The following is a 15,166-nucleotide window of genomic DNA, read 5'->3' on the forward strand; positions in this document are numbered from 1 at the left end:
CCTGAGACTAAGTTCATCTGAATGAGCTCATCACACGAAGGAGGCCCATGGCTGACAGCAGGTCCTCACCTCTGAAATCCAGGTAGCACCGGTGAGCTTCACTAGCTTACACCAGATGAGGATCTGACCCTCAAGCTGTAATTACCAAGAGAGGATTGTTTAGGGTGGAGCAAGAGGATAAGATATTCAAAGGAAAATTAAATCTGGGGGAGCAGGAAACAGCGTCTGACCCCACCATCTAGCAGACTAGAGAAAATCTTGTATGACTCCCACCTTCAGCCATAAACTGTGGCATCAGTCACGTCCAGCTTTCATTAAACTAGGTGTCAAATTTATTCTTTTTTTTCATCTTCATTTCCAGGTGTTGCCTTTTCTTTGCATTAGACACCTCTCTGCTCCTCCGTTTTGGGAAAGAGATGGAAAGGACATCTGTTTGTTTTCCTTCCCGATCGTTATTAAATAACATTCACTACTTATCAGATCAAGTAATGAACCAAACCAAAGCAAAACAAAGTAGAGGTGGCCTCTCCCCTGAAGCGCTGCCATTTCCTGGTCCACCTGCAAACTCATCACTGCTTGGATCTCTTGCCATGCAGATGCTCACAATCAGCTGGCTCAGAAAACTGCAGCCCAGCTGGAGTTACGCGAGGAGTTGCCCGCTGACAGCCTGATGACCTGTGATGGTCACATCACACGCCACGCCACAGCTGACACACCGGAGTTTTGGCTCAATCCTGAACCTGTGATAAGAAACCATACACCACCCCCGTCCTCTGCAGTTGTGCTCTGCCACCAGCTGCCCGAGGTGCTCCGCAGCTGGAGGTCTGGGGGCAACCCCTCTCCTCAGGCTGCCAGTGTTGCTTTTTTTCTTTGGGGAGAAAATTTCCATTTCTGGGGATAGTGGATGAGCAGCATCTGACAACGCTGAGCAGTTCAGGAGCAGGTGGAAGAGCCTCCTGACAAAGTTGGGTACCTCCCTATAGCTCATCCATCATCTTAAAATTAGGACCATATCTAGAACCCCTCCTAAATGGGGGAAGGTTGCTCAGTTGTGGATTTAGAGGCGGGGTGTGTGTGTTACAGCTTCCCAGTTCAGTGGCACCACATCAAGGTGTGGAGGAGAAGCCACGGCCTCGTCCGCTCCCACCCGGCAGCTGCCCCCAGCCTCACTTTAGCTCCGCTCCACTCCAGGCACACAGGCTGAGTCCCGTGGGGACCGAGTTATGGTGGCACCAAATGAGCTGGAAGATGCCACCCAAGGAGCTTTAGGACCTTCTCACTGCACTGTCACCAGAAAGCAGAGGCAGAAGCAGAACTTTGGACTAACCCTCAGCTCCCAGGGGCTCTGTTCCCTCGTCCTGTTACGCAGGGGACCCCTCGGGGCTGGGGGGCCCAGCTAGTGAGAACAGCAGGGCTGCACAACGCGGGACAGCACCAGCCCTGCTCTTCTTCTGTCTCAGACTCAAACCCTGGACCGGGGCCAGCAACAACAATGAGTTCATCTCCCAGGCAGTCACCGCTGCTGGCAGAGCCCGATCACATCGTGCTCGCTCTGCAAGAAAGGCTCCAGGTTCAGCTTTATGAAAATAAGCTTGAGAGTTGATGAGTCGCTCGTTCCCTTTCTGTCAGCTGAAGGGAGAACTCGCTGCCAGAGATGGGGAGAACCAGAGGGAGTTCTTACTCCAGAAAACGTTTCTGAAAGTAGCACTTGGCCCCACATCTGGACTACTGCCCTCCACGGAAGACCAGCAGCTGGTTCTCAGCTCATGCAGACCCGCACCGTTCCCTGTCAGCCACGGGGGAGATGCACGTGGATCCTTCGCTGATCAACACCACGTGGAAACTGAGAAGCCATTTCACGTTTGCTGCAGACCTCAGTCACCCCCCAGAGCTGTGCTGGTCTCAGCAGCGCCTGGCAGGCGCCTCAAGCAGGACCTGCATTTCTGTACTGGGGCCGCGCGGGAGCCACCAGTGCCCAGAAGGGTCTGATCCAGCACCTCCCAAAGGGAGTATGAGGTTTCCTATTGACCTCCCTGGGCTGGGGCTGGGATGGCAAAGCTGGGGACAGACGCCCCCCTTTCAGCAATCCCCTCTCCTCCACCAAGGCCACCCATGCTGCTGTTTAGCTGGTACAGTCTGTTTCTGAGCCAGGGACATTTAGGCACTCGATTTGGAGAAGCAAACATTTATACCTCTCTGATGGCAGTAAGATAAGTTCTCCATAACCTCAGGCTTTTAGACTGAGACACAAAAGATCACCCATTAAACTACCCAAACAATTCCTCCTTCATGCAACTTCCTTTCCTTGGGAGACTTTACACTCCAAACATATAATACAAACAAGCATTATCCCAAATCTTTAAAGCCCAGAAAGATCTGAGTTTTATATGCTCCAAATAGCACAGAGTCACATGGCTTTACTTTTTATTATCTTGTTAAAAGTCTATTTCAGCCTATGGCAGGGTACCAAAGAGAATGGGGGTTTAGAGGCACAGCATTAAAGCAGATGAGAGATTAGCTTACCCTCTTTTGCATTTTTTGTAGACTTTGTAAATGCTTTCTTCAGGAAGCCCATATTTTTCTGAAATCTGTAAGAGAAAACATGGCAATTCTTTGTACTTGTAACATGAAATTCCTATGATAAAAATCAAAGATAACACCAAGCCAGGGGTATTTGGCAGCAAAGGATTCCCCGTCCCTTTTATTTGAGAAAAACGGGCCGAAGCAATGGCCTGAACGGGCCGATTTGAACATGGCTGTGGCTGGCAGTGGGCGGACAGACGGACGGGCTGCGGCTTGGCCTCAGTTCTCTTTCTGATGGCTACTGCCAGGCCAGGAACCCTGGGAACAATCCTCATTTTCTTCCTCTCATTCCCTGGCCTGTTTGGGCCTTGATGCTTCGCCCTGCTGGGCAAAGAGCCTGCTGAGCTCCTCCTCTGCTGATGCATCCAAAGGTGAGAGAAACTGCAGGAGGTGTTTGGCCGTGGCTGCTGTGGCTGCTCTGACGGCAGCTTTTGCTTTGGCTGATGGCAAAGCTTTCCAGAACTCTCTCAGGCAAGCACAGCTACGGCCTTAGGGTGACAGGAGTTCTGAAGCTTTTTCACACGCATTTTCTGTAGAGGTTTTTTGATTCTTTGTGGTGAGGGATGGGGGAGGGAGAAGATGGCAAAGAATCCTCCGTGCTGACATTTTTCAAACTCTCTATTTTTAAAAGTTTGTAAAACAACAGAGCTTAAAGTGCAGCCATAAAGCCACCCCAAATCTGGGAGGTTTATTGTTTGTTTCCTTCCCAGCAATCTCCAAAGACAGGGGGGTTATCAGAGATGCTGCTGATAATCATCACAGAAATATGTCAGTGTGCTCCTCAAACACAGCACAGGGAATTCCAGCATGAGGCCAGAATCGGCTTTGGATTGCACATCTACAGCCTTGAGAATGGAAAGGATGTTTTACAATGGAAAATATGAATGTGTTTTCACAAGAGGAGACTTACAGTGTGATCTGAACAAAACATCTTGCCATGAGGTGTGTTCTTCTAGCAACACACAGCCTGTGCCAGGAGCTGTGGGCAGAATTCACCTGCTGCTCACAATTTCCATTTCCATTCTCAAGAGAAAGCAGACACGAGATATAAGCAGACTTATGTCCAGCTTCCTATATACCACGTGCCATTGCCCTTTTATCTGCCATTTGTTCATGTGCCACGAGTTTTTTGATAACACTTACAGCTGTTCTGAGGCCCTGGAGATCTGGTGTCTTCAACATGAGAGCATCAAACACTTCCTCTGACTCCCTCCGCACGTACAACAGGACTGCAAGAGACAAAGCACAGCACTGAACCAGGGCTCCTCACAGCGTGCGCTCAGAGCCACGTGGCCTCACGTCATTCCAGATCCAAGGTTACTTGAATCAAATGGGCCACGGCATTCAAGAAGAGCTCCCATCCCAAGGGTTACCTCTCTGAGGATCTTCTTCCTTGGTCTGTTTTGGAGGTATCGGGTCAAACTCGTCCGTGAATGAGGCCCCACTCCGTTTTAAGGGCAGCCTATGCAAAAGGAATACAGTGCTCTCGAGAAGACTGAACAATAGTAACAAACAAAACAATTCCAGCAATTGAACTTTTGATTGAACAACCAATTACTCCAACAAACATTCAGCAATTAAATATCGGGTTTGTAATTACAGCAACTCTACCAGAGTTGCAACTTCCTGCCTAACACATACAGGGACGTCAGTGAGCACAGGCAGTGGTTTTGGGATCACATCATAATCAAAAGCCTTTTGCACCTTCATGTCATTGTTTCTGTGTTGATATCACCGGACAGCGGATCAAGCCCAGGGCAACTACTGGTTCTCCCCACTCCAGACACATTACAAGTGTGATTTCTGCTTCATTCCAGTTTATTTTACAGCAGTATCTGTCTCTGGTTCCTCAAATCCTTCAGTGATCTTCCTCCCCTGCCCTTTCCAACATTGTCTCAATAAGAACAGCGGGACAGTCATGGCCACACTCATGCTGGAGTGGCTCACCGATAGGGAAAGGAATGTATCCGTGTTTCTGCATCCCTTGAGTCCATCCTAGGCCAAAGTTTAACACATTTTTGACACTCAGGGGCATCAGGGAGACACCATGCTATGTTACTTTACACCTGTAGATATATACTGCCCGTGGATGTATATATCCCACATATATCCCATACCCAAAGAACCAAAGCAGCTGGTGGATGGGCAATACAACCTGCTGCATCCTTACCTGTTTGCAGAGTTGGGAACAGCAGGAGGGAGAACCTTGAAATGGAAAGGAAACATCAATCTTTCAGTTTGCACAGTATCATTGTGTGCCAGTGAAGCTGGGGAAGGCAACACGGGCACTTTTTAAACATGATTTCCCACCTCCCAGTCCATCATTTTTCCTATGCAATTAAACCCAAACATCCCTATGTGTTTCTTAGATTAAATGAAACCTGACATAAAGAACCTCCACTGCCTGGAAGAGGCCTAACACATCTAGCTAGACCCAAAAGCAGGTCAAATCTCACAACCTGCTTGGGATCTGGGACCAAGTTCTTTGGTTGTAAACCAGAATTCTTCTAGTCCCTGGTTTTGATGCCAATACCTCAGTACAGCGGCCACTACAACAGGATGCTACAGTGTTGTCAGAGGTGGCTTTCCCCTCTTTTTGATAAACTGAGACAGTTGTTGCTTGCAGGAATACTGCTGAGCTCTGAAGGACGCTGGGTCTGGGTTTCCTTAGGCTCAAGGGGACAGACTGGGGCAGAGGACAAGTGAGAGATGTCCCACACATGCAGGGACTGAAACAGTCACATTTTTCTATAGTTTACTTTCTGCTACCACTCCAGTCCTCTGGAAGCTGCAGGTGATTCCTGTAAACCACAGGAATATCGGGCTGGAAGGAACCTGGAAGGGTTATCTTGCCCATCACTGTTGCATGACTATCTAGGCCACTCCTGAGAGCTACATCTTCAAGTTCACCACATTTCCACAGAAGAATTGTGGTTTGGTTTGGTTTTTTTACATAACACAAGTCATGTCTGGGGGACCGATCAGTTTGAAAATGACAGGGGTGACAGATGAGGGCAAGAGGTTGGTTGTTTTTTTGAAGGGACTTACCGTGCCACACCTCTGCAGGTTTGAAAAATGGACGTTGGGGATAAACAGGACTGGCTGGGTTTCGAGGTCAGTCTCCGGCCTCAGGAACGTGATTTCATTCCCTCTGAAGCCAGAGAGCAAACAGCCTTTCAGACCTACAGATGGAAAGTCCAGTTCATCTCAGTTCAGATGGCATGTTAAGAGGCAACTACATGCAGAGAAGGGAAAGCACCTGCCCAAGGCCGCCCAACAGAAGTATTAAAAAAAAGATGGGACCCTGCAGAACCAGGTCTCAAGGGCTCGCCCAGTGCCATCTCCCCTCGGGAAGGCTCCCTGCCAAGACCCCGGGACAATTCGGCAAGGCTGATTAGTATTAATGAAGGGCTTTGGTAGGAGCCCAGGCACAGACCTGACTGACAAGCTATTTCTGAATGGTGCTGATTTCATCAGGCTTGGAAATACCCAGGGCCAGATCTTGTGGAAGTTAACGGACAAGCCTACATGGATTTCAACACCCTTCTGATCAGGTAACAAACACTAGCACTGACCATTGTTATTGGAGTCCAGGCATTTTCCTTTCCTTCTGAACTGTTTCCTTTCGTCATCCCGCATTTTCCTCTCTGCTCCCTGCGGGGAAGATAAGGCAAAAATCAGGACGTTGTTCTGACATTGTCAAGAAAAAATCAGTTCTGACATTGGCAAGAGAGGGTGTACTGACCATCTCTGGGAGGTAAGCACGCTAAGGTAAAGGCAGCCTTTATTCAAAACTGCTCATCTCAGAAACCTACAGGCCACCCAGAACTTTCTGATACTTAGAAATGAAAAAAAACCCAACCCAACAACAAAAATGAAACTTGCTTTTAAAAATGAAAAGTGCAGACAAAAATAGCTGAGAGAAATTTTTCTGTGGGAACATATCTGAGGGGAAGAAGCTCTAATGAGATTCTCATCTCTTCTGCTGCTTAAAGACTTGTCAAAAATAGAGTTTATTATGAAGCACAATCCCATGTAGGTCTGATGTGGGGAAAACTTTCTAATGAGACTGTTCTACAAAGCCTCAGCAGTGCAGACACATCCTTGCTGTGCTTACTCAGCCAAGGCGGCTAACCACCTCTGTTCCTCAGCCCTGACTGTTCCAGACTCTCACAACCTTTCTTTTTTTTCTCCTGGAGTCACCGCGCAGCAGTTTAAAATTCCTCTTGGACAACCTGGTGGAAAAGCGGTGTTCTACCTTATCACAGAATATCTTGATCTGGCAGACGGCGCGGTGCACCAGCTGGCTGGTCCCATTGCCGTAGTCGTAAGTGTCTATCTGGAGGTTGAGCGGGACACCCTTCACCCCCTTCTGAGAGGAGAAGTCAGTGCTCAAGCAATTCACCCCAATAAATACCTGCAAATAGGAACAGATTGATACAGCTTGTTGGGGCTGCAAATATTCCTGTCCAACAGCGATGGCAGCAGCGGGTAGGGGCAAAAGCAGCTACTGAAACGTCCTCCCAACCCTCACAGCGTCAGCCAAGCGTATGAGCTGTGGGTTTCCCACCCAAGCGCAGCCACCAGCCCTTCCCAGCCACAGGCTCCCCCCACACCGGTTGCAGCTCTCCATCTCTTTATTTTAGGCTATCCACCCCCGTCTGCCTGGGGATGTTCTTGCTGATATTTCTGATCTTTCATTTGAACAAGGGACCCTCAGACAGCAACACCCTGGAGGAAGGGAGGAGGGCTAGACTACAGCTTCAGGAATTACAAATCATTGCTGCTGGTGAAATAAATATTCATCACACACCGGTCTCCTTTATGATTAGGATGGAGTTACCTCCAGTGGAAACTTCTGAAAAAATGCTGAGCACAGATATAATCCCACATTGTATCTCCAAATTATAAATTCATTTGTGTGACCTTGAAATTTCCCCTGGACTCTGGGGACAGATTTGCAGCTGGAGAAGCTCCCACAGCTCCCTCAGCAGGGCTCTGGCTGAGGATTTCAGCCCTGAAACCTAATGTCAGATCTAGTCAGTACCTATATTTAGAAAAGAAAACCACTTCACTGTGGTGTGAAATTTAAATGGAAGAAGAGAAGTAACAGGTGCTACAGACGACCCAAATACCTGTCCCCTCCTGTCGCAGCTCCCAGCCCTCACAGCTCTCTGAAGTCTCACCTTTACCTGCCCCAGGCCAGTGCATGCACAGAGTTTCTGCTAAGAGTTAAACCCAGTTTTGCTGAGGTGCCCCCGAGGGCTTGCCACATACCTGACATATTTCCATTTCTGACAACTTTGCCTTGAAGACATTTGTTAACCTCTTGGGTTGTAAAAGACCAAGGTCGCCTTTGGGCTAAAAGAAGGGCTTATTGAGATCCCAAAGCAAACCAGAGTTTTCCCAAGCTACCAGCTTCAGAGAGATGGGGTATTTATGCTTTTCTTTTTTTTCTTCATGACTTCATCTTGTTTTTATATGCTCCTTTCAGTCCACACTAGATACAAAGTGTTAAGGAGAGACTCTGAAGGGATGCAGAAGAGACAGCAGAGCTGGAAAGATGTGGATATAAGCTTTATAGATTTTAAGGTCAAAAGGGATCTTGTGACCTGCCTGGCTCCCTTCCACATCACACAAGCCACAGAAGGGTGTCAGTCATTCCTGCCTCAAAATGCTGCCTTGAAAGAAGGGTCTTTGTTTCCTAAGCTGTGGTTTATTTAAATAGGCTTCACCTACATGTGAGCAGAGCCCTGATCTAGGCTGCCTGCTGCAAAAGGCTTTCTTCAGAGTTATCCATCAGCACTAAAAAAACACCTCTGAGCCAGTCTCAGGTATACCCAGAGTGTTTATTAGCTAATGGCAATGCTTAAACACACAGAGAAGCATGGTGTCCTTCCCCGCTGTCCTGGCAGACAAACACTACCTGGGGCCACTGGAACGGCATTGTTTGGATTTGAAACTCTCTCTGTCTTTCAGCTGAGGCATGGGGGGAGCGCGCCTGGGCCCTCAGAAAGGAGGCTACAGGTTTGCTTCCCAGATCCCTTCCACAAGCAGTTTGTACCTTTGCTTCTTCGTGGATGTTCCACACGAAGGACAGCGCGTTGTAGGCTAACTCCTCGATGTTCTGCACCGTGTTGAAGTTTTCTTTACAGTCAGCTGAAATGCAATGGAGAAGCAGTTTGCATTCTGGCTGCAAAACTAGTTGCATCCCCTAGGCTTTCCGCGCCCCCAGAACCTGCCTCTCACTGACTCCAAGGCTACAAGGCGCCTTGTAATGTAACAGAGGCCGCCCGTGATACCGCTGGATAAGCCTAAGTGCACACATGTAAGGGACAGGCCAGAAATGAGTCACACGTATTGGCTGGTGACTGCTGTGTGAGTAGTGATGTTATGCAAAATCAATGCAGATTACTTCAAAATTCAAACAACCGTGTGTGTGTCTCGCTGGGAGCCACAAGCTACTCAGCAGGGTGCTCTGCTGGACAGACAAAACCTCCGTCTGGCCAAGCACAACACGCTGTAAAGCCTGTGTGGTGGCAGTGGAGAAGGACAGGCAGTACCAAAGCCTGTTCTAGCTCAGATTCCTAGATTCCAAGAAGCCATAGGTCACACCTGTAAGAGCCAAAATTGTGTCACAGTTTCTATCTCTCTGACTGAGGCTCTTCTTGACGTCCCTTGGGCTCCTACTGCGTGTCCCTACACTTGGCAAACAGCCTTAAACCCGCAAGGGCTCCTCAGCCAGAAAGGCTCTGAAGCCAGCAGACCAGCCTGCTCCTCCCCGCTTTCCCCCAGGCCAGATGCTTGAGCTTCAACTGCGTTACCGTGTATTGGAAACGCAGTAAAATGGTGCTAGAAGTTATTGACCCCACCCAGCCACCGCGATCAAACAGCCCCGCTCATACCGACATCAATGACTCTCTGCTTGGCTGTGGGCTGGCGGGAATGCCAGTGTTTCCAGAACTTGAGCTGCTCCGTTGGGATCTTTTCATTGTCAAAAACAATCATCACAACGCTCTGTAACACAGCGAGGATATCCTGTATCAGGATACACAGCAGCCTAACAACGCTTGGTGCCCTCACTGCCCTTTCCATCCAGGGCCAGCTTGGCGTCACTGTTAAAGTTTTATAGCTGGGGAAACTGAGGCAGGTGAGGGAAGGGACTTGAACACGGTCCTGAACACAGCCAGGAGCAAAACTGAGATGCCCTGTATGCCCTCTAACTGCGCTGCCCTTGAGGTTCCGCTGACTCCAAGGCATACAAGGATCCTGCACTGGAGGAATGTTTGCAGTGCTCCAGCAGGTATTAGGCTGGGACAGCCAAAATGGTCTTTTTCTAGACATTCTCAGTTTCAGGAATCCTTTAGGTCTTGAGATGTCCAAAGTCTAGCCCCTAAATACCCCTCAGGATTGGAGGAGCAGGTTTCTTTGTGGGGAACTCAAGCTCAGCTTAGTCTCAGGGATGGCTCTGGGGCTTGTCCACACATCCCAGGAGCAAGATGGGGAACCTCTCTCCAGCTCAGAAGTCTTCCCACCAGGGCCCCCAGCCAGCCATCGGCTAGGGAGGCCTTTTGTACATCCTTGACCGTACTGTGAAAGGTTTCAACTGCCAGGTAACATGAAGGCTGCTGCTCTGCATCAGAGGATTAACTTGCTATAAGTGAATCCATCCCATTCATCGCTTTAAGCCAACATGAGCCACAAAGCCATTACTCTTCACGCTCAGCTCTGTTCCCAGGCCAGTACAATTGCTAGATGTCTGATTACAGCGTGTGTCAGCAAAATTGTCAGTTTGTCTCTTACCTTCACTTTATTTGAGGACAAGTGTAAACATTTGCTGTCTCCAGCTGTCCGCAGCGTGATGGGGTAGAACTGTCCTTTGTTGAGGTAGGCCATGGGAGAGTCCCCAGATTTGATGTGAATGGCTTTGGGTGACCCCAGAGTGTATTCAAAGTCACTTGTATGGAACAAAGAGAGAATGATGAATAAGCACACGCTGCTGTTTCACTCCAAAAGCAAAAGAAGAGACATGCAAGTCTCCACCACTACAGGTTACAGACACTGTACACACAGGAGTCTCTGCCCTATTCCCCATCTCACATGCCCCTACACCATCAAGCGCCTCCCAGCACAGCACGTACTGATCCTCCCCAACACCCTGTTCTCAGATATCCTCATTTTACCCTTTAGTTTTGGCTTGAAAAACCCAGCCCTGTAGATTATTGTAACCCCTATTTTTCTGTGGATGGCTACAGAACCATTGCATAATCAAAAGCCTCAACAAACCAAACAAAAATAGGTACCTGTGATGAGATTTTTACAACAGCCTCAACTCAGATTCCTGTCTCTAAATTCACACCCATAAATAGCTGGCCCGGGAAGACTGTGTCCTAATGGGTCCTGTAGGAACAGAACGACCTGCGGGACACTGACATCCACTTGTTTATCCAGGTCCTTAAAAATGGACTTGGAAGCCCACTTGTTGAACTCACAGTCTGGTGGGCAGCAACTTCAGACTTTACAGAAAAGATTTGTAGTGTTGCACAGAGGAAGGTGTCACTGTTGACAAGCACATTTAAAAAAGGAGCCTGACTTTCAAGAAGCCTTGCTCTTGGGCATTCACCAACACCCATGAGGATTCAAACCATGAGGCTACAGCTCAAGCTATTTTCTTCTGTGAGGAATCCGTGCAAGCCACCAGCTGTACACAAGCCTTCACACAGACCCTTCAAGCGCCCTGGAGTTGAGGATCATCGTATTCCTGTTTAGTCACCAACCCATCTCTTTTTCCTGCTCCACCTCCCCTGCGATGCCATCTCTGAAGATAGGCTTGGCAACTCCTCTTATCTAGAGCCAGGAGTGCCAGAGAATGTTAGTGCACAAATAAACAGCAAACAGCAAAGCCTCTCGCTCACAAACGCGAGCTGCTGTCTGTGTGAAAATCCCCACGTCTGACAGCTGAGTCACAGAGTCAGGTGACTCAGGAGGCAAATAAAAAGTGGGAGGTGGAATAATGTTACCTGCTGGGAGGTTTGATGCGGTATCTAGAGCAGGAAAGCTCTGCCTGAGAGAGGGGTGGAGAGCAGGAAGAAATCTCTCGCACGTTTTAGGAATGACAGGCAGTGGCACCTTCTGAAATCAAGGGTCACTTACAGTGCTAAACCCAAAGTGAGAGCCTAAACCTTAGATTAGGAGGAGGCTGCTTATCGCCCTTATCAACTGTCATCCTCATCTTCTCTGTCATTTACCCCATTCCAAGTAGCTTGTGGAAAAATGGTGCAGGAAGCAAGCAGGGCTCCCTGGGAAGGGGGCTGTAATGCACAGCAAACCCTCTCGTGGAAAACTTGGGTGCAGGTCAAGGTGCTGATGAGATGTGACCACAGCAGTGGGAGCAGTTGGTGCTGGAGGTGCTCTGCTGGTCAAAGTGGTATAAAGCCCGGACCCCACACCTCTCCAGCTAAAAACATGAACTGGCACAACTGCATCTGCTTAACTTGAATGGAAGATTGGGTTTGACACCTTCTCAGCAAAACATTTCAAACCCTAAGCCCCGCTTCATACTACAAACACTAAAATTCATCACTGTTTTGTGTCTAAAAAGTCACGGAATGACAACTTGCTCCTAAGGCACCAGGAGACAACTTGTCTCTGCAAAAGCATGAGATCTGTAGGTTTGCAGTGGTCATCGTCAGGACTGGCAGTGGGGCGAGGAAAGGGACGCGGTCTTTCCCGAGGAAAGGGACACAGCCAAGTGCACTGGAAACCCAGAGACTGTGGATCGGTAGTTACCTCTTAACACCGTCTGTAGTGTAAGTCTCAGGGCAAGGTGGCTCTGGCTGGGGTTTGAGGATATCACTGAAGAGCAGCGACTGTAGACAAGTGGAAACAAAACAGTCAGAAGTGGAATCTTTCACTGCTTTGTCCATCCACCTTCTCCCAGACCTTACAACAGAGGCCACAGATAAAACATGAACCCTCGTTTCAAAACCTTATCCTACTTCCAAAATCAATGTAACCCCCCAACAATTCCATGGGAATGGCATCAAGCTTCTAATGCAAAAGCAAAGCTCCCAGTGACTCCAGCACGAGCAAACCCCACACTAGAGACAGCCTTGTGCAGCACCCCCTGGGCAGCACTGCCAGCACACAACCCACTAACGGCTCTGACCTCCTGGGGATCCTCTTTGAAAGTGCTGTCTGGCTGCCACCTCTGCTGTGGTGGGACTACAGGGATGGTCTCGAAGAGGGAGTTCAATGAGCTGTTGTCGTATACATCCCCTGGAGGGACCATGTAGTTGTCTGGGGTGACATCCAGCTTGCTAGTGCCTGGTGGAAGCATGACTGGCTTGTGAGGAGTAGGAATGCCTTCAAGACTTAAGCTGTTCTTCTTCTGTGGCTCACAATATTCTTGGGTCATGGAAACATTTTCAGACAAGAGCTTCATGAGATGGGCTGAGCCATCAAAGGATGCGATGTCTGGGTCGTACTCCATTCCGTGGCAGTGCCTAGTGGAGAGAGGGTCCTGTCTCAAACCAGGGCGGAGCGTGGGCAACCCCAGCAAGCTGTCACAGCAAGAAGCAAGTGCCTTGATGTGCTGCTGGGAAGCAAACTGCACAGTCTAGCTACCAGGTGACCTTGAGTCAGCTGTGTACATCTGCTGCTTGATACGGGAGATCTGACAGGCCCATGGGTGATCTCCACCCACCCACACACCTCTCAGTGCAATCAGCAAGAGTCAGAGGTGTTCAGCAGATAAGGGATGATCACATAGAACCAGAGAATATGGTTTAGATGTGGTTTGGGGCTGCACATCCAGGGCCTACATCCATTATTTCTTTATTTAGGCTATTAAACACTCAGAGCAGCAGGGACAATAAGAAGGATAACTGCTATGTGGTCTTTCCATCTTAGTCTTTTTAGGGCTCATTGACACTGAAAGCTGATTTTTTTAAACTTTTTTCTTTTCCTTTTTTTTTTTTTTTTAAGGAAATCTGATTCTTGTGCAAGTTCACAAACTCCAGGAGCTTAGTAAGCAAAACTCCCAGAGAACATGAGATCAGTGAAAAATTGACAGGGCTGCAGTATTGGAAGTGAGGTGTATGGTCCAGACTTCAGAGCAGAAAAGACTAAGTACAGGAGCTATGAGGCGATAAAAACACGTACAAAACCGCACTCCTCTTGCACACAGAAACCATCCCTTTGTGCAGCACCTCAAGAACTGGTCCCTTCTGCAGCAGTGACTTTGTGACCCTGCTGACTCTGCGTCCCTAGCTGAGCTGGGAAGAGATGGCTTATTGCCCCCGTTACCATGCTCAGAAAACAAACCAACCCCCACATTAGCAACCCGCACACCTCTTGGCAGCACAAGCTACCCCCAAGGGAAGTAAAGCTGAATGAGTAGCTCCCACCCACTCTGCTTCCAGAGCTTCACCTTCAGCTATATGGTGAAATTTCCATAGTTAATAAAAAAACATGCCACTGTCAAGAATGCAGTGGCCTTTCAGAGAGGAGAAAACAGCTTAACTCAGCTTACTTATGAAGAAGGAATGAGGTATCGTTCAGGAGGCTTATTCTGTCAAGTAGTTAAAAACAGACAACCAGAAAGGGTTGCCAAAGTACACAGCATCCAGGAAGGGGAACTGAACTCATAGTGGCAAATGAGCCATTAATTTAATAGTTAATTATCCAAAAACCTCAAAGGACAAATGGGAGTCACTGGAAGAGAATCCTGGGAGACTGGAAGCAAGTGAAACAGAAACCCTTATCAGCCAAGGGAATGGAAGAGGACTTGGTCATTCCCTTCTTGCTGCCAATGCTTAATCCCTTTCCCCCTTCCAGTTGTCACAAAGTAGGAAATAAAGACAAATTCTTCAGCTGCTGCAAATCAGTGCAACTCCCCTGAACACAGCTAGACAGATCCTCAGTTGTGTAAATGGGTGTAGCTCAATTTATACCTGCTTGGGATCTGGCCTAAAGAATTTTAATATATGTCTCAGGGTTAATAACCTCCACTGTTGTTGGTAATAACACTGTGCTTTGATGTCTATTTTATGCAAGCTAAGAGACCCATCATCCATGCAAGCAGCTGCAGGAGAATTAGACAGCTATAGAGAGCAAAAAATGAAGCTAACCTCTTTCCTAGTTCATTGCGTCCCATCATTCCAGATGGAAGAATCCTCTTCTCCTTTGGGACCTAGAACAAGGCAGAACAAAGAGTTTGTTTATTGTTATATTTTATTAATGGAAAAGAGAGGAGAAATTAGCCTTGTCTGTGTGGCAAGTGAAGTCTCATAGATAAAACACTGGGTGAATAACAAACACCGGGTGAGGACACAGGAGACCAGGGCGCTCTTGCTGGGCTGCTGCCATGGATTCCCAAGGTAACCTTAGGCAAGCCACATCGTCTTGTTCTGGGGAGGATTTTCAAAAGCACCCAAGTGAATAGGAACATCAGAGCTATGGGCTTCAGTTAGGGCTAAATCATATCCACATTTTTTGAAGCTCCACCCTACAGCAGCACTAGAAAAATAAAGATGCCAGGGTCTGCAAAGCACTTTGCTATCGCAGCTCCATGTCTCTCAAA

At 48.3% G+C, this 15,166-nt stretch overlaps 1 protein-coding gene across 2 annotated transcripts in view; it reads right to left on the reverse strand.

Moving 5' to 3' along the window:
* The window catches only part of GRHL3 (grainyhead like transcription factor 3), a 44,804-nt gene that overhangs the window by 1,904 nt on the left and 27,734 nt on the right, over positions 1 to 15,166 (reverse strand). For both annotated transcript variants that reach the window (XM_080379214.1, XM_080379213.1), the window contains 13 exons: positions 14,715 to 14,776; positions 12,752 to 13,088; positions 12,373 to 12,452; positions 10,387 to 10,540; positions 9,489 to 9,600; positions 8,648 to 8,742; positions 6,842 to 7,000; positions 6,159 to 6,237; positions 5,632 to 5,765; positions 4,754 to 4,788; positions 3,957 to 4,045; positions 3,727 to 3,812; positions 2,524 to 2,588 (listed from right to left, as the gene is read on the reverse strand). In XM_080379214.1, the coding sequence (XP_080235340.1) occupies positions 2,524 to 2,588; positions 3,727 to 3,812; positions 3,957 to 4,045; positions 4,754 to 4,788; positions 5,632 to 5,765; positions 6,159 to 6,237; positions 6,842 to 7,000; positions 8,648 to 8,742; positions 9,489 to 9,600; positions 10,387 to 10,540; positions 12,373 to 12,452; positions 12,752 to 13,088; positions 14,715 to 14,776 (1,487 nt within the window). The remainder of the gene's footprint in view (positions 1 to 2,523; positions 2,589 to 3,726; positions 3,813 to 3,956; positions 4,046 to 4,753; positions 4,789 to 5,631; positions 5,766 to 6,158; positions 6,238 to 6,841; positions 7,001 to 8,647; positions 8,743 to 9,488; positions 9,601 to 10,386; positions 10,541 to 12,372; positions 12,453 to 12,751; positions 13,089 to 14,714; positions 14,777 to 15,166) is intronic.

Source organism: Falco punctatus, assembly GCF_963210335.1.
Source record: "Falco punctatus genome assembly, chromosome: 3".
Taxonomy (NCBI): Eukaryota; Metazoa; Chordata; class Aves; order Falconiformes; family Falconidae; genus Falco; species Falco punctatus.